Source organism: Ptychodera flava, chromosome 7 (genome assembly GCF_041260155.1).
Source record: "Ptychodera flava strain L36383 chromosome 7, AS_Pfla_20210202, whole genome shotgun sequence".
Lineage (NCBI taxonomy): Eukaryota > Metazoa > Hemichordata > Enteropneusta > Ptychoderidae > Ptychodera > Ptychodera flava.
Genome location: NC_091934.1, coordinates 30,557,212 through 30,576,257, shown reverse-complemented (window position 1 = coordinate 30,576,257; position 19,046 = coordinate 30,557,212). Strand labels below are relative to the sequence as shown.

Sequence of the window (19,046 nt, the reverse complement as noted above, 5' to 3'; positions counted from 1 at the left end):
ATATATGAATATCGACATAAGCACCACTTTAATGTTGTTACTTTGTCTAATACATCCCAAAATATAATTATCTAATGCTTTAAAGTTATAGCAGTCAGAATACAACATTTAATGGTAAAATTACGTTTTGCATAGGTTGGTTAAAGTGAATGAATGCACACTTAGTGCACTCTAGAACAATATACTATTAGTCTATAAGTATATTGTTCTAGAGTAATAATACAATATAATAATAATAATACAATTAATTACAGCATTTCCTAAGTGAATCGGCTTTTAAGTATTGAAGGTAGGACGAGCGAAAAAAATTCTGCAGACCAATCTGAGATGGGATATCTCTCACACTCAAATACCCCAGTTGGTATTGTACATTCTATCTCAGCTCACCGAGGGATGGGATTCTATTAATACTATCGTTTCACAGTGCGAGGACGAGAAGGTGGTGGGAACCTGTGCATTTGTGGAGACCCTGGTGTGTAGTCTCCCTGCAATGGAAGCCGAAGAAGCCAAGGACGTGCTCGATGCAATATATGCGGCTGTCAACAAAACTGCAAGGGGAGAAAGGATGGCCTTTGCAGATCGCATAGCTAGCATCGATGGTTGTTTGGGTTGGTATCATTGAAAGTACCAAGTACAATTCCAGACCGAGTACAAAAATGACATCATAATCTCTACACACAATGAACAAAAATCGAACAAAAATCGAATTGCTGGTTACAAAGAGAGTTTGCGTCTGCCCTTTGATTTAGCTTTCATTTTCTTTCCTCTTTTGCAACTGTCTTTACATCTAAATCCACAAATACCCGGATGTTAAACATGAAATGGGAAAGGTCACATGTCTACACCAGCGAACTATAAAACGACATCAACTGCCTGACGTGATCAAGCGTACTTCACACGACGACAACAGTGAACAACTTAATTCAACCGAGAACCGGGGCATGATGTAAGACACAACATATGTTGTATTTTTCTAGATATTCTGATGAAAATGGCTCTCGGTTTCTATGCAAGGTGATGACGATCTTTACCTTGACGATCAAAGGTGGGAAAGCCTAAACTCTGTGAATTCTGTCATATGGAGCTGTGCAGACGCCAGTATCCGCTCTGCATCTGCCGCGGGGGATGCTGGGTTCGTGAAGCTTCTACTCAACATATGCAAACAGCATCGCCGTAATTTGAAAGACAAGGTAGGGTATCACTGTGTGATGTTGAAAAAGTCCGCAGGAATATTTTTTCTTTTCCATAGCTATTTTCATTTCATTTCTTTTTCGTGTAATGACACTGAACTCTATATTTGAAACTGTCACAAAATGCTCCAAATACAAAAATATACGTTACATGTTAGTGAATGCGTTTCCATTTACATGTAGTTTTACTTTCGTTAACAAATAGGTATATATTATTTTAAAGAGGACGAAACCTGGCGCTTTTGTTGGATGTTCACAAACTTTCGAGAGAACTTGATTCATTTGTTTTACCATCGCTTTCAGATTACAAGATGGTGGCTCTTGCCAATCTAATGTGCGAGTACCACGGAAAACCAGCCATCAATTCGGAGCCTATGCCAAACTAAAGTCAATAATCGGAGACTTAACATGAAGTTCAAGTTGAAACCAAAGAAGATACAGAGACTGGCAAGAACGTCGTGAATTGGAATATACAAGTAATTTTATATTCCGCTGTTTAGCTGTACAGGCTTGTAGCTTTAAGTGGATATATCAACATACCAGCGTGTCTTAATGTCTGTCTGTCTGTCTAATATATATATATATAATATATATATATATATATATATATATATATATATATATATATATATATATATATATATATATATATATATATATATATATTTGTTTGTTTGTTTCACTGTACACCTCTGAAACTTTTTTAAGTGTGTTAAAACTTGTTCTTTTACACTCGATGCCTCCTATGTGAACACAGTTCACCAGATATGAACTAAAAATGCTCACGTGTTTCATTATATTGCAGTTATGTGTAAATTTGAACCTTTGCCACATGTTTGCAACGTCATTCAAAGTATTATGATCAACATAATGAACAATATTCACAGCCGATTACCTCTAAAAGATCATGAAGTATACAAAAATGTAATTAGCTGAAATAAAAATATTAAAGTTCTTTGACTGCTGTCATTGTACCACCACTTTATATAGCAAATGTAATTACCTTTAGCCAAGTCCTTCAAGCCCTATATGCTGAACTGTGTTATGCAAATTATAAATTAGCTGAAATGAAAATGTGAAATGACTTTCTATATTGTTTTAACCTGGTATAATCATCAATGCACATAGCATGTTTTGCCAACTTTGATAAAGTAAATCCCAGTATAGATCCCAAATAGGAAAAAAATCATTGAAAATGCAAATTAGGTATTGGCAGAAAAAGAAATGCTTAATGACTTTCAATAATGTTGTATCATAGTATCTTCAATGTATATAGCAATTTTCATCAACTTTGGTCCAGTCAATTCAGATATATATCCCTAATTAGCAAAGTTCATTAAATATGTAAATTAGGAATTGGCTGAAGTAAAAATGATTAATGGTTTTTAATATTGTTGTATCATAGTGTCTTTGTACCATAGTATCTCCAATACATGTAGCAAGATTTGTCAACTTTGGTCAAGTCAATTCAGATATATATCCCAAATTAGGAAAGTTCATTAAATATGCAAATTAGGAATTGGCTGAAGAGAAAATGCTTAATGACTTTCAATAATATTGTATTATAGTGTCTTTAATGTACATAGCAAGCTTCATCAATTTTGATCTAGTCAATTCAGATATATATCCCTAATTATGAAAATTCCTGTAATAAGCAAATTAGGAATTTGCTGAAGTAAAAATTGTCTTTTGACTTTGAGTAATGTTATATCACAGTATCTTTGATGTATAAAGCAAGTTTCAATAACTAAAATCAAGTTAATTCAGACATATATCCCTAATTAGGAAAGTTCATTAAATATGCAAATTCGGAATTGGTTGAAGTAAAAATGCTTAATGACTTTCAAGAATGTTGTATCATAGTAGCTTCAATACATGTAGCAAGTTTCATCAACAATGGTCCAGTCAATTCAAATATATATCCCTAATTAGCAAAGTTCATTCAATGTGTAAATTGGGAATTGGGTGAAGTTAAAATGCGTAACGACTGTTAATAATGTGAAATCATAGTATCTTCAATATACATACCAAGTTTGGTCAATTTTGATGCAGTCAAATCAGATATATCCCTGATTAGGAAAGTTCATTAAATATGCAAATTAGCAACTTTCTTTCATGTCACCCCTTAATGCTTCCCACTGCTGATATATCTTGATGTGATCAACATTTGTAGCAAATCTCATCAAATTTTATGTATATCCTTTTTTTTCTAAAATCATTAATTATGCAAATGAGCAAAAAGCATGCAAGCCAGACCCACCAAAAACTAATCTGTTAATGCCATTTGCTAACTAAAAATATGTACCACATTTGATTCGGATCTGATCAGCGGTTTTTGAGATATCGGACCAACAGACAGACAGACACACAGACAGACAGACAAACAGACACAGACAGACAGACAGACAGACATCACCGCGACATATGCTCACGTGTGTGAACACGTGAGCAAAAAACGAACAAGCGCGTCGTGTTATTTGCAATAAGCAATGTTGCGTGTATTTTACATGATAAGGCACTTATGGTAAAACAAAACGATACTGTCAGTGTGCAGCTACAACATACATGGAGCGTAATGAAGGCCAAAATTGAAAAAAAAACAACACTTGTTTAAATTTCGACCTCAAACTTCTAATTTGAAGTGGCATTTCAACTCTCAACCTCCCGCTTACAGTTTTCGGGGTCGTATTTTCACCTTTTGACCCCGAACCAATTGTGAGCTTTCGAGGTGAGAGCCTGAGTTACAATTTTCGTACCTCTAATTTCAAATGTTCGAAATCGCATTTTAAGCTTCCGTATTTATTATTCGCCAATATTCGAAATCGCATCTCCTACTTTTGATCTCAGATCTTTCATTCCTATGGTCGCATTTTCATTTCCAATCTTGTCCGCTTTTAACCTACATTCACTTTGGACAGCGACGAGGTCACTTTTGACACTAATAAGTGACCGTATGCCGAACATGAGAACAAGGCTAATCAAATGGGTTCACTTAAAAACAGCACAGTCTGTCAAATTTCTTTAGAGTCTGATCAGTTAGCTAGGGGGTCAGTACTACTTGGTGCCACTCTGCCACTCCTTCCCTTTGATGAGCATCAGGGACAAGACAACTACAGGTCATTAGATTATTTGCTATTTCCAACAAATTTCTTGCTCGCCTAAATCGACCTGTTTCATTTGATTGAGGAAAAGGCAAATTCTTCTTATTGGACAACATGATTGAAATTTCGCCTCGTAAAATAGAGTCCCCTCCTGGATATTTCAAATTTCGAAATTGGAATTTCGAGGAAATGAGATCAATGTCTTTTCCTGTCAATTGTATTAATTTGACATGAACATAGAATAACCGTGCCATTAGAGCTACTGCAAAATATAAATTACGATTAATATTTATTTGTGAAGTTTATATCCGGACAGAAGTGTTTAAGGTAGAATGCACCTCTGTGACAGACATTTGGACTCTCACACTTTTCCAGTTCTTTTCTGATCTACCATTTGAGAGGGCTCATTTTGCTGCCCTTGGAGTAAGAAATATTTTCATTGTCGAAAATTTTATTTTTTTTCCACAGAGTTAACATGGCGGCCATTTTCACTTTCAAATATCGGTAAATCTTGGATAGATTGTTTCTCTAGTACCAAAATTGCAGGGGCATCCCTAATAACTCAGATAAATAATTGCTTGCTGACAATGGTGGACAAAGGCTGCTTTTGTCTCTCACTGCTAATATCGTGATTTTCCTTCTACGCAGCTTAACACAAAAATAGCTTTCTCGATATCGATGTTATTAATTTCATTTCCTTTTCGATACGTTTATTTATTCTGAGTCAAAGGTCTTCGACCCACGTTACATTAATAAGAATACTTTACAATGTATGATTAAAGATTATAAGCCCTCGTATGTCATTTATATCGGTGTGTATTTTCAATGCACGAAACGTATGTGCTGCTAAATCAAGGAACAATCCTATTTTTCAATGGGAGAGCAATTAAACTTACTCAAGGATGAATGGTCATCATAATAACTTCAAGATCATCATTTTTAGAGAACACACAAGAAGAAAAAACAGGTAAAATTCACCACATTCACCCTATTTTATGCTTCAGATTTACAACAACATCTTTGAAGTTTGCCGCTCGGACGTGAACAAAAGTTTCATTTCAGCAAAATAAAAAGTGAAAAGATCGATGAAATTGCCAACTTTTCGCAAAATTATTCTATACAAAGTTGTGCAATAGCTTTGCATGTTCCGAAGGTCTAAAGTTGGAAACTAGCAAAGCAAACGGCACTCTTCTGAAATTACATGTTTTTGACAGTTTTTGACAGTTTATTACTTCTTCAAAATGCAAAATATGGTACAGCGATCTCCGTAACTATGATACAAATCAACAGCCTGACAGCATACTGCTTGTATTGTGTGTAGCGCCTTCTTCGGCAAAAGAAAGGCCACCTTGGTTCCGACGCAACTTAAATTATAACCGTGAGCCTTCAAGAATTAACGAAATTTTAATTAACACACACTGGCTAAACCTGTCCGATCCACTTGTAAATGTCAACATAATAATGTTGTTTGACTGATATAATCAACAGCCTGTTGCAGTCATAGACTTTCGACAGTCGCTGGTGTCATTGTGGCCTACACTTGGAACCTGCAACATTGGCATTGTTGGCAGATTAGGCAGTATGACGTCAAAACAAAACTAATTATCCGAATGATACAAGACAATAAAATTACCAGGGCGCATAAACACAAATATTCACAAATATTGGACTGCCTGTGTTTTCTGGTTTCAGTTATCATCTTGGCGCTCACACTATCCTGCGCTCAGAGAAAGAATATATTCCTAGCATGATCCTGATTCTTTTCACACCAGTATGTATGTGTGTCCTCACTTTTTTTCTTGACTTATCCAGACACCGGGATTAGCAGGCACTCAAATTTCCCTGTGTGTATCCCAGGCACTAGGTTTTTCATATGTTCTGTTCCCACTTCTTAGCCTAATGTGAACTGCTAGACTAAGATGCTGCTATGTAATCAATTTCATTACAGATTTAATTTTACCCACAAAATAAAACCATTAAGGGGTGTGGTCCGGTAATTATGAGGTGAAATGCTGTTATTTACCTGATTCCGGGATATTGAATATAAAAACGTTGTTAACATGAGTATGTTACAATATGTTATTAGCCCATGTTACTGTAATGTCTCAACATATTACACCCGCAGCAAGGCAACGCACATGCAGCCCAATACTTTGCAGATGGCTTTATCTTTTTGACTTGGGCTTACATAATACTTATGTTTAAGTACTTTATATGGACTTATGCGGGACTTGTTGGTCCGATGGATAAATTCAGTCTTAGTTATATACTGGTAACAGACGTGGTCATGTGTGTCAAGGTAGAACGCTCCTCGGGGACAGATAATCGGACTCTCAAATTTATGTAATTCTTTTCTTATCTACCACTTGTGGGGGCTCATTTTAAAGCTCTTGGAGAAAGGAAACTTTCAACGTCTTAATTTTTCGAAATTTCTAAACTGTATTGTACATCTAAGAGTTAACACAGGAATGGTGGCCATTTTGAATTTCGAATATCGCAAAATCTCGGGTAATTTGTTTCGCTAGTTCAAAACTTTGAACGGCTACCCCCGATTTGTATTGTTGATTTGGTAAGAGAATGGTTGAAAGTTTCATTGAAGAAAGTTGGAGCAGAAGTTGAAGCCTTTCACTTTAGAGGCGCATACGACCTTAATAAGAATGTGCCTGGATGGCTTGGCGTATATGGAAAATGCACCATTCAGGACAAGTACCAATAAGAACTACATTATTATTATTATTATTATTATTATTATTATTATTATTATTATTACTCTTTATTTATAGAGGGTAATCTGAGTTACAAATGAATTGTAATTTACATCAGAGCCCTCGTCAAGAAAGCAACAAATCAATACAGAGTAATTAATTATACATCAAAAGAAAAAAAGAAAAGATGCAACGAAAGCATCTAATCCAGTGATGAACCCTCATTAATGAATTTTTGAAAAAGAAAATTGCGCAATTGAGATTTGAACTGCGATAGTCTTTCAACACTTCGGAGGCCTTTGGGTTGGATGGTTATAGAGAATGTGTTATTTGTAGTCGAAACTGGTGGCTGGAGAAAATACCGCGCTCTCATTGGTGAATTCTTTATAGCGCTGGGTCAAGTCACAAAGTGAGGAACCGATAAATCTACAAACTCTGTTAGAAAGGAGACCCAGGTTGAGCAAAACGTATCTGAAAAAGTGCCTTCCGCCTTCCCCAGATCAATAATTTGGAACTAATTTCGGATAATTGAATTTTCATATTTTTAAAATTTATAAAAAATGTTAGATGCTCTTTAGCTGATTGTTGCAATATTAAAAATTACTCATAAAAACAATTGTGTAACTTAAAAAGAAAAGCAGATGAGCTTACATTAACAGACATTACTTCACCATCCGACTGTCCCAAATTAATTCCAATCGCGTTCAATTTAAACTTAGCAGGCCAGACATCGGGGAAAAACTATCTCTGAGATGAACATAACCCTCTACTCTTACATTAATCTCGTAAAGAATGTGACAAACACATAATAATAATATTTATTTTTTTAAAGCGCACTATACATACGTCTCAGTGCGCTTTACACATTTAAAATTGATAAAACACCAACAAAGCATGACAAACTAAAATGTTAAAACAATCAAAATAGGCTAAAAACATAAATGGTTAAAAATGATGAAAATTTCTGCAGAGTAAAAACAGTCAAAATACAAAAAACATTATTAAAATTATATAGAGTAAGTAGCAGAAAACGTAAAATAAATCAAGCATCAGCGGTTCCGGTAAAATGATGACCTTCCAAAACATTAGTAATAGTGCTTTGCAAAAAGGTGAGTCTTTAAAACGCGCTTAAAACAGTCAACGGAGCTGGCATTACGAATATCAGGAGGCAATGAGTTCCATAGAGAAGGTGCGCAGACAGAGAAAGCTCTCTGCCCATATGCCTTGTTGAACATTCCACGCGGTGGCACTAAGCGTAACGAATTACTCGATCTGAGATCTCTGGTAGGGGTGTATATCTCGATCAGATCCATGAGATAAAGTGGAGCAGCACGATGAACTATTTTAAAGGTCGTCAACAAGATTTTGAATTTAATTCTAGCTTCTACTGGCAGCCAGTGTAGATCAATGAAAACGGGTGTGATATTATCAAATTTTCGAGTACGCGAGACAAGGCAAGCTGCAGCATTCTGAAGTGATTGAAGACGTCCGAGCTGAAATTTCTCAACACCATACAAAAGGCTGTTGCAGTAATCCAGCTGAGAAGTTACAAATGCATGGACCATCTTTTCTGTGGTGGGTCTGTCCAACAATTGACGGATCTTGCCAATCCTACGCAATGCATAAAATCCATTCTTACAGATGTGGCTGATATGGTCTGACATCGAGCCGTCATGGGTAAGTTTCACACCGAGATTGCGAACTGTAGCAGAAGGGGCAATATCAGACTCGCCAATCCTTAGACTTGAGAGTTTCACTGCATCAGATCTGAGACGAGACGAAAACTGAACAACCTCTGTCTTCTCATCATTCAGTATAAGCATATTGGATTTCATCCAGCAGCGGATTTCGTTGGCGCATACCTCGACAGAAACTCGAACTTCATCAGTCTGCTACACACAACATAAATCTGTGTATCATCCGCATACATCATATGATTAAAACCATGCTGGACGATGATGTCTTCAAGTGGTGATGTGTACGGAGTAAAAAGAATCGGACCCAGAACTGAGCCTTGAGGAACACCATACTTCATATGTGTACTAGCTGATGCTGCAGAGCCAACTTTGACGCACTGCTTGCGATGGTTGAGATAAGACTTGAACCACGATAGAGCTGTACCTGTGACACCAAACCAAAATTGAAGTCTTTGAAGTAGTATCTCATGATCAACTGTGTCAAAAGCCGCCGACAAGTCCAGCATGATGAGGAGAACGTCATTTTTGTCGTTGAGAGCAAGCATGATGTCATTATGGACACGCAGGAGGGCAGTCTCTGTACTGTGATGAGCGCGATATGCGCTCTGGAACTTGGAAAACAGAGAGTGATCACTGAGGTAACTGCTCAACTGCGATGCAACAATGCGCTCAAGAACTTTAGATAAGAATGGTAGATTTGATATCGGTCGATAACTCTTCAGGATGTTTGGGTTGAGGTCAGGTTTTTTTAGCAGTGGTCGGATGACGGCAGATTTAAAGTGACTGGGCACACTTCCAGATGACAGCGATTCATTGAAGAGATGAGCCAGGAATGGCGATAGAACACTGGCAAATTTCTTGATATAGTTCGCTGGCAGTACATCAAGATCACATGATTTCGGCGCTGCTCGTTGAATTAGGGTATTAACTTGGTCTGCAGACACATCACTGAAAGCTGGAAATGTATGGGATGGTAAAACGCAGTCACTGTCAACACTGACATTGGGTAAACTTTCGCGAAGTTTAGAGACTTTTGTGTTGAAGTAGTTCATGAATTCAGATGGAATTTCCTTCGATGGAATTTGCCAAGGTAGCTCTTTGGCGTGAATCGCCTTCGCATCAGTCAACTCAGCGATGATCTTGAACAGCCTCTTATTATCTGCCTCTTCAATGCGAGTCCTATGGTAGTCAGCCTTCAAATCATCACAGCGGCGAAAGTATTCATTCCGTTTTGTCAGGAAAATCTGACGATCAATCTCAAGGTTTGTGGCGCGATATTTTGTCTCCAGTCGTCGCACAGTTTTCCGTAGCAATAGTAGCTCTTCACAATACCATGGAGCTCTTACTTTATCAGTCACCACTTTATGCTTGATGGGGGCGAGAGTGTCTAATATGTCCGTGACTGAGTCGATGTAGAATTTTGATAGACGCTCAATGTTAATATCACGTGGATATGTGTAAAACTAGCAGCGATTTCATCTCGCAAGTCATCGGTGCTCATGTTACGGAAGTTTCGCCGTGAGATCCTCACCTTACTGTTTGCAGGACGCTGAACGGTCAGACCGAACCGTACAAGACTGTGATCAGAGTTCATTGAATTAGTGATATTGACGGAGTGGAGAATCTGGTCTGCTGAACGTGTAATAACTAGGTCTAGGATGTGTTCCTTGTTACGTGTAGGCGAGAGAATGTGTTGACGCAATCCCATAGAGTGCAGTAGGGTGGTAAACTTCACTGTATCGGGCAAGTTGCCGTCATCAAGATGAAAGTTGAAGTCACCAGCAATGACAAGATAGCCTGGTGACGTTACAGCAGATTCCAGTAGTGTGGAGAACTCGGTGAGAAAATCATTTGTAGTCGATCTGTTTTTCTTTGATTTCGGCGAGCGGTAGATGGTGATAATACGCACTGTCTGACTTGATGATTGAAGTTTGATGTCAAGAGATTCAAAAGAATTGAATGAACCAGATTGTGTTTCTGTAACACGCAAATTGGAGCGAGCGATCAAAGCGACACCGCCGCCTCTTCGACTTGAGCGAGACTGGTGGTGAACATTGTAGCCACTGACCGCTGAATGGAAATCGGCGATTACAGGGTCGGTTTGACTCTTGAGCCATGTTTCCGTGATGAGTAAGATATCGAGATTATTGAACGATATAGTCTAACATGATAACAATAAATCTAGATACCGTCACGATCAAAATTATACAGAATTCTGCATATGGATAGTAAACCCTATCTATCTTGAGATAAAATACAGCATAACCAAGGTTCAGCCGAAGGCTATGGTTGTCAAGGTGCTCAATAGTTAAGATGGCGTTCAAATCAATCTACTAATATTGTAAGTGACGGCGTTGGTATTGACATCGTATCAAACATAAGTCAGGTAGCAAATACTTTCTCTATATTTTAGTTTCGTTATTTCTTCATTCTGCTCTCTCGTCATTTCACCAATTAATATATCAAACTCTATTATGTAGGCGGCGTACAAACGCTGTACCAGCATCTCACTTTACCAGAGGTCATGTTGGAGCTGTTGAAATATTTAATCGAGATTAAAGCTGTGGCAGCTGTTACAATGGACGCAATGGGTATTCTAGGTAAGTTTGCCGACCATGCAGACCTTCATTATAATAGATATAACTTAAGTTAAATTTCAAGATCAAGATCATGACTGTGTGCGCGATCCCTGTTTTCATTGCCGTTAGCCAAATGTGCATTATAAATACGCGATAGCCTGTTTTGGCTGCGAGTACAAAGTATGTGCTCAGACTATGTCTCACTTCCTCCTACAATTTCAGTATTTAGGCCAGAGAAAAAAAAATCTTGTTCATCGGATTTTTTGGACCAAGTCCCAGGAGCGGCGAGCGAATTTTTTTTTTTTTTTTTTTTTTTTAGGCCGAAGGTAAACGCGGTTCTCTGGCATATTTGCACAGATGCAGACAAGGCAAGATAATTGTTCCCTTTTTATCAGAAATATCTCAGACAAGAAACACAGATACTGGTAACTGAATTCAATACTATATTTCCCAACAATAACATAGGCCATTGCATTCACATTTAGTGTTTGCATAACATATTCTGAGCATTTCAACATTCTCTCAGAATAAAACTGATCATGAAATGTACAGCAAATCACTGAAATTCAACAATTCAGTATTGTCCTTTAATATTGTCCTGGTGGGACCTAGCATCTGAGTTTTTTCATTTTACTTTGACCCCGTGTTTTGGCCTCTTTACCACTGTCTATATATACACATTTTAAACAATGGTCTAACAACACTGTACTGTGATCGGAGTGAAGTTATATAGTCATCATTCAGATCGTACTTTAACATCGACGCAACCATGTGTTTTGTCATTGCCGTAAATTTTTATACTTTCGATGCAGTTTTCATTCAATCGGATGCACCGTCCATCTGCTGTCACGATCTTGTTGAACAAATCGCTGAACGTAATATCAGGACAAACACTGAATAGCGTCTCTGGAACTAACTGTTGGCCATCACGTCGAATGTTGGCGATCAAATTAATACTCATGATGTGACATGTACTAACCTTTACAAAACGCAAATTTCTGGCCAAATCGACCCCCTTTGCGTCGTGATTCGCCAAATTCAGACGTCACAACAACGTGTTGGCGGTCAACTAAGTCCGAACGTATAACACGTATGAAGTCTAATTCAAAATCCCGTGCCCGCGAAAACCCGACACAGTGTAGGGCGCCACCAGCGGCAGTACTAAAAATATAAATGCGGAAGTAAGAATTTGCCGCGATCCAAAAAAAAATTTCCAAATATGCCAAAGTACAAGCGGCGATTCCGATGAACAATTTATTTTTTCTTCCTGGCCTTAGCTAATATTTTGAATACACCTTCATTAAAATATATATCAACGGTCAGCGAGAGCAAAAGTATTTCAATGGTGATCTTAATCAAAGTAGGGTTTAAGTTCTCATTTTAATCTGCTGTAGAAAATTACTTTCGGTTTGATACTGTCTGTCATGCCTATTCTGCCTTTCATTGTGATAAAAGTTCAACGACCTCTTTGATTTGTTCGCGGTCGATTGCTGCTTCTATATTTACGCATAAGCAAGAGATATGTAGAGATACCCGGACTAATATCATGATATTAATTATTTCAAGCTGCGTTGCGTAGATTTCAGGATGTCGATCTCAGTCATGGGAACGCTCCTCCTGTCATTGTTGATACGCGGAAATGGATGTCATCGGAAAAGCAAATGCAGGTAGGGACTTCCCCTCAGTCGCTATGACGTCTTCCCCTCAGTCGCTATGACGTCAGCCTAACAATCTCCTGTGACAAAACAAACACACATGACCCGTAGGCCACTTGTGCCTAGCACCTACGGTCTTTTTTGCTTGGTCTCGAGAAATTATCATTAAACGGTTAATAAATGATTGGTTAATTTGAACTTGCAAACTTTCAAATTGCGCTTTATCTTTCCCGGTTAATAATACATGCTCAAATTTTCACGCTTATTGAAAAGAATGAATGCGGATTTTTATTTGTGTGTTCTTTTACCTTATCTTTTCATACGATATTTAGACAATTTTGGGACCAATCCTGACGGGTGTAGCATGCTAGCAGGGTACGCTTACCCATTCCGGACACCTGGTACCACCACTAATTATCAATGGTTCAGGATGGTCCTACTTAAATTTGTAAATCACAATTGTCCCATGGACCTGGTAATATATTACCTTGAATGGAAATGATTATTGGACCAGTTTAATGTCATATTCCCAGTCACATGTCACTATATTGTGCACTCGATGACGATGCACTTGGTGCATTCGTGCTGTTTAACTCACATAAACCCGAGTAAACATACATTTACTAAATTTAGCATTTCACATTAAGTAATGTCTTTCTCCTGTGTTTTATTCTATTAGACGTTACCGAGGCATTTAAAAGATGTTATTTATTTCATTTACCTTAATGTTACAATTTCCATTCACAGAGAAGATGGAGTTTGATTTTGTCATCTTTGCACATTCTTCATTATTTAGTAAAGTCGAAATCAAACCACAAATACTATGATAATCAGTAGGCCAAACGAGTTCGTTATATCGACAAGGAATCCGATATCCCCGAGCGAAGCTTTCCTACGTGTCTGCTTCTAAGCTACGTGATCAACAAAGATTAGGAATTGGATTTAGTAAACGACGAAAAGGGTAAATTTAAGTTGCAAACTTGCTCAATAGTTCAATGCTCATAAATATACATGCACACAAGTTATTCGCCATTATTTACATGATTAGAGATCAGATTTAAACACCTCAATGTAAAATAGAATTGAGCCAGCTATGAAAACATGCTAGCTCGTTTTCTGATCTAAGTTAGATTTTTTATCTCTGGCGATAATGTAAACCAGAAAATTGTATTTCTCTGTCCGTACTAAGTCTAGCTGGTAAGGTAATATTACTAAAATAACGGGATTTCAACTGAATGCCTATTACATTTTCCTGACATGTTCTTCATCATATTTAATATTTGCGGGAGCAATTGCGATCATCATTGGATTTCTGCAGAAAAGCTTGCAAGGGAGGCATCATGGGTTTTCTGTCTGTCTACTTGTCTGTGTATCCGTATGTATCAACGCATGCATATATATATATATATATATATATATATATATATATATATATATATATATATATATATATATATATATATATATCATATACATATTTGTTTCACTGTACACCTCTGAACACTTTTTTAAACGTGTTAAAACGTGTTCTTTTACACTCGACGCCTCCTATGTTGACACAGTTCATAATAACACTCGTAGTCTTGCACTTTGTACCAGTGTACACAAGTGTTGCCCATATTGGCAACACTGCTCAGAAACCTCGATAAGTGTTAATAATAACATCCTACAAGTGCAGTGTAACTTATCGTAGCTATCCTTCATTGCCTTGGACTAATTGGAACTCACTAACAAAATCTTAGGAGAAATGTCAGAACATAATAGTGACACGCGATGTCTACTAATGCAGGATTGAGGCCATTGCTTTCTGCTATGTCGCAGTCGATGTTTTCATATCATCATTACAGTAAGTTATATTGCACACGATAGTCGTTGTTTTCCGGGAAAGACTCAAACCTTTCTCAAAATGCCACATCCTGAACAAGATAGTAACGAAGAAGCAGCTGCTATAAATGAGAGTGATTTCATCACCAGTAAAACTTAACTACCTCTGGTAGCCAACGATGAGCATTCAGTGATGTCACTGATGTTCACGTAGAACTGGATTAGGCCAAAGTCTGTGATTGAAAAAGGATTAGTGAATGCAATGTAGTAAAGTCGCTAGTGTTTTTTTCTGACAGCCAGGTAGTGGAGTTATCGCTGATTTCCAAAACAATCTTACTGCTGATGACGTTCTCTCTACGCATGCGCAAATGCACCGCAAGATAAGATGAGAATACAGCGCAGTTCTTGTCGTACTCGTATCACTCAAAACGTCAACACAAATAGTATCATCAATGCGTTATAATCTGCGGAAATGACTTAAGGTAGAACGCACCTCGTGGATAGACATTCGGACTCTCAAACGTTTACAATTCTCTTCTAATATATTACTTGTGGGGTTCATTTTAAAGCTCTTGGTTTACGAAATTCGATTTTTTTTAATTTTCCTCCATGGAGTTGTTTCGTGCGTTATGATAGTTACATAATAATATAAATGAATAAGTGGATCATCTAATCACGGAGGTGAAGTTACCTTCATGGTGTAATTTATTTTAAATAAGCAAGGTTACGGGCACTTTGCCTTATAAGGCAGTAAGGGAGCCTTCCGGGGAGGGGGTAGGAATTTATTTTAAATAAGCAAGGTTACGGGCACTTTGCCTTATAAGGCAGTAAGGGAGCCTTCCGGGGAGGGGGTAGGCCGGAGGAAATTGAGGAAACTTATTACAGCCTAAAAGTCAAAATGGAATAATATTTACCTATAAATACATAGACATAGCAAGTTTTGAATATGTTTAACAGTTTACCCCTGACTACCATCAGAAGTTAATTAATATGTTTTGAAGACAGTCCAATATCATGGGCGTAGGAACCTGGGACAGGGGGGCAGTTGCCCCCCCCCCATGCTGAAGTGGGGGGGGGGCACAGACGTACTTTTGCCCCATCCACTCCCACATTAATTAGCACACACTGACTACAACTAGCTAATGATCAACTTTTACATATTAGTCTGATAGCAAAATAGATTTAGAAAATGACGCACCCACGGAGTCTGCTCGAAATTTACAAATCAAACATATTTGGGCACACATTCTGTCGCATTATGGAACATACAATTTTTTTTACAGTGCGCTGAATAAAATGTAGCTCTTTTGAGGTTTAAACGAATATTTATAAACACATGCAGCATTTAGTCGAGTAACACCTTTAAGGTTATCGCTTCATTGAACACTGTCGGGTATCGCAATTTGCCAAAAATGTCGGATAGTGAAGTCTGAAGAAACGACGTCGCGTTCAGCAGTCTATTGACATTTGTTTATGAAAACACGGAGGATAAGTATACGATGATTTTGTAGCAGGTCAAAGGAAAAAGGTTGTTCAACGTGACGTTAGTTCGCATGCATTCATCGCAGTGACTACTAACGCGTTCGATTGCACGCAGATCTCTTTTTCGGCCCTGAACAGGGCCGACTGTTTTGTGAGCGATCAATATGATAACTCTGAATCGGAGCTTGGAGCCTCTTCCAAGTGGTCAAGTTCGGTAAGGGCAAACTGAAGCGTTGCTGTATTTTTCGAAGTAGGGTTTTACTTATGCGCAACAGAACCAGAAACATCTTCAAATATGTCCCCAGACTCGATGTTGAACTGAAGACGAAATTGCTGATCTTGAAGATGACTCAAAATTCGGTTGTTCCTGAGTAAACAGTGACTAAGGACGCGTTACAAGACGCATGGTGACCCCCATCACCAAAGTAAAAAACAGGGTGGCCCCATGAATCCATCGGCCCCCCCCCCCCAAGGCTGAAGAAACGGACCAGTCCCTTATATGTATATCTGCATACTGAACCCATATTATTTACACTGTACATTTGTAAAACGTTTTAAAATTAGTAAGCTAATTCCTACATCCGGCGACTCATATGTGGACAAAGGTCAGATAAAACTGTTATCTCGTACCACTTTGAACTGGTGAACAAAAATGTGGCCAACATCGCCAACAGTGCTCTGAAACATCGGTAAAGTGTAGCTAAGACTCTACCAGTACAGTGTAACTTAACAAAGCCTTTAACTTATTGGACCTATTTAACAGAAGGTCGGGAGAAATGTCATATCTTAATAATGACACGTGATGTGTACTACTGCATGACTGAGACCATAGCTTCCTCCTATGTCGTAGTCGATGTGTTCATATCGCTTAGTATAGTAAGTGGTATAATTGCATATGTTCATAGTTAGTGTTTCCTGAGTAAAACTCAAAACTTCATTAAAGTAGTAAACACAACCTTACAAATCAGCTGCTATAAATGACTGGTTCTGAGAGTTATTTAAGCAACGGTAAAGCTCACCTACCTGATCAGGGATGCAACGCTGTGTAATCACATGTGTCCCGGATGTTGAGATATAGGCTGAACTTTGATGCTCAGAACAGAAGCACCTACTCACTTTATATCCGTACCGTGACTCGTCCAAATAACGCGATTGTGAAACGCGTCGATCGAGTTACATGATAAAAAATGAACAAGCGTGTCGTGTTATTTGCAATAAGCAATGTTTCGTGTACTTTACATGATAAGGCACTTATGGTAAAACCAAACAATACTGTCAGTGTGCAGCTACAACATACATGGAGCGTAATTAAGGCCAAAATTAAAAAAAACACTTGTTTAAATTTCGGCCTCAAACTTCTAATTTGAAGTGGCATTTCAACTCTCAACCTCCCGGCTTTCAGCTTTCGAGGTCGTATTTTAATCTCTTGACCCAGAAACAAATGTGAGCTTTCGAGGTGACAGCCTGAGTTAAAATTTTTGTAATCTAATTTCAAATGTTCGAAATCGCATTTTAAGCTTTCGTATTTATTATTCGCCAATATTCGAAATCGCATCTCCTACTGTCGATCTCAGATCTTTCATTCCTATGGTCGCATTTTCATTTCCAAACTTATCCCATTTTAACCTACATTCACTTTGTACATCGACGAAGTCTCTTTTGATACCATCAAATGACCGTATGCCGAACACGAGAACAAGGCTAATCAAATGGGTTCACTCAAAAACAGCACTATCAAATTCCTTTTATTAGTGTCTGATCAGTTAGCTAGGGGGTAAGTACTACTTGGTGCCACTCTGCCACTGCTTCCCTCTGATGACCTACGTTTATTGGAGCATCAGGGACAGGACAACTAGAGGTCATCAGATTATTTGCTATTTCCAACACATTTCTTCCTTGCCTAGATCGACATGTTTCATTTGATTGAGGAAAAGGCGAGTTCTTCTCATTGGACAACATGATTGAACTTATGCCCCGGAATATAGAGTCCCCTCCTGGACATTTCAAATTTCGAAATTGGAATTTCGAGGAAATGAGATCAATGTCTTTTCCTGTCAATTGTATTATTATGACATAAACGTAGAATGACCGTGCCATTAGAGCTACTGCAAATATAAATTACGATAAACATTTATTTGTGAAGTTTATATCCGGACAGAAGTGTTTAAGGTAGAATGCACCTCTGGGACAGATATTTGGACTCTCACACTTTTCCGATTCTTTTCTGATTTACCACTTGTGAGGGCTCATTTTGCAGCCCTTGGAGTAAGAAAAACTTTCACCGTCGAAAATTTTATTTTTCTCCACAGAGTTAATATGGCGGCCATTTTAACATTCGAATATCGGTAAATCTTGGGTAGTTTGTTTCTCTAGTGCAAAAAACTGCTCGATGACCGCCGATAACTCAGATAAATAACTGCTTGCTGACAATGGTGGACAAGGATGCTTTTGTCTCTCTCTGCTAAAATCGTAATCTTTCATCGACGCAGCTTAACACAAAAACAGCTTTCTCGATATCGCCTGTTTTTAATTTCATTTCCTTTTCGATACGTTTATTTATTCTGAGTCAAAGGTCTTCGGCCTACGTTACATTAATAAGAATACTTTACCATGTATGATTAAAGATTATAAGCACTAATATGTCATTTACACCTGTGTATTTGCAATGCACGAAACGTATGCGCAGCTTAATCATCCTATTTTTCGATGGAGAGCAATTAAACTTACTCAGGATGAATGATCATCATAATATCTTCAAGATTTACTTTTTTCAGAGAACACACAAGAAAAACAAACAGTGAAAATTCACCACA

The 19,046-nt window shown here is 37.9% G+C and overlaps 1 protein-coding gene across 1 annotated transcript; it reads right to left on the bottom strand.

The window, feature by feature from the left end:
* Positions 1 to 8,081: 8,081 nt before the first annotated feature.
* LOC139136435 (uncharacterized) lies at positions 8,082 to 8,819 on the bottom strand. The gene has a single exon (XM_070704160.1). It carries the CDS (start codon positions 8,817 to 8,819, stop codon positions 8,082 to 8,084), a length of 738 nt encoding a protein of 245 aa, XP_070560261.1.
* Between the last annotated feature and the right edge of the window lie 10,227 nt (positions 8,820 to 19,046).

Coding starts and splice junctions, on each gene's coding strand:
- LOC139136435 (XM_070704160.1), bottom strand. CDS start 8,819: ATGCTTATACTGAATGATGAGAAGACAGAGGTTGTTCAGTTTTCGTCT.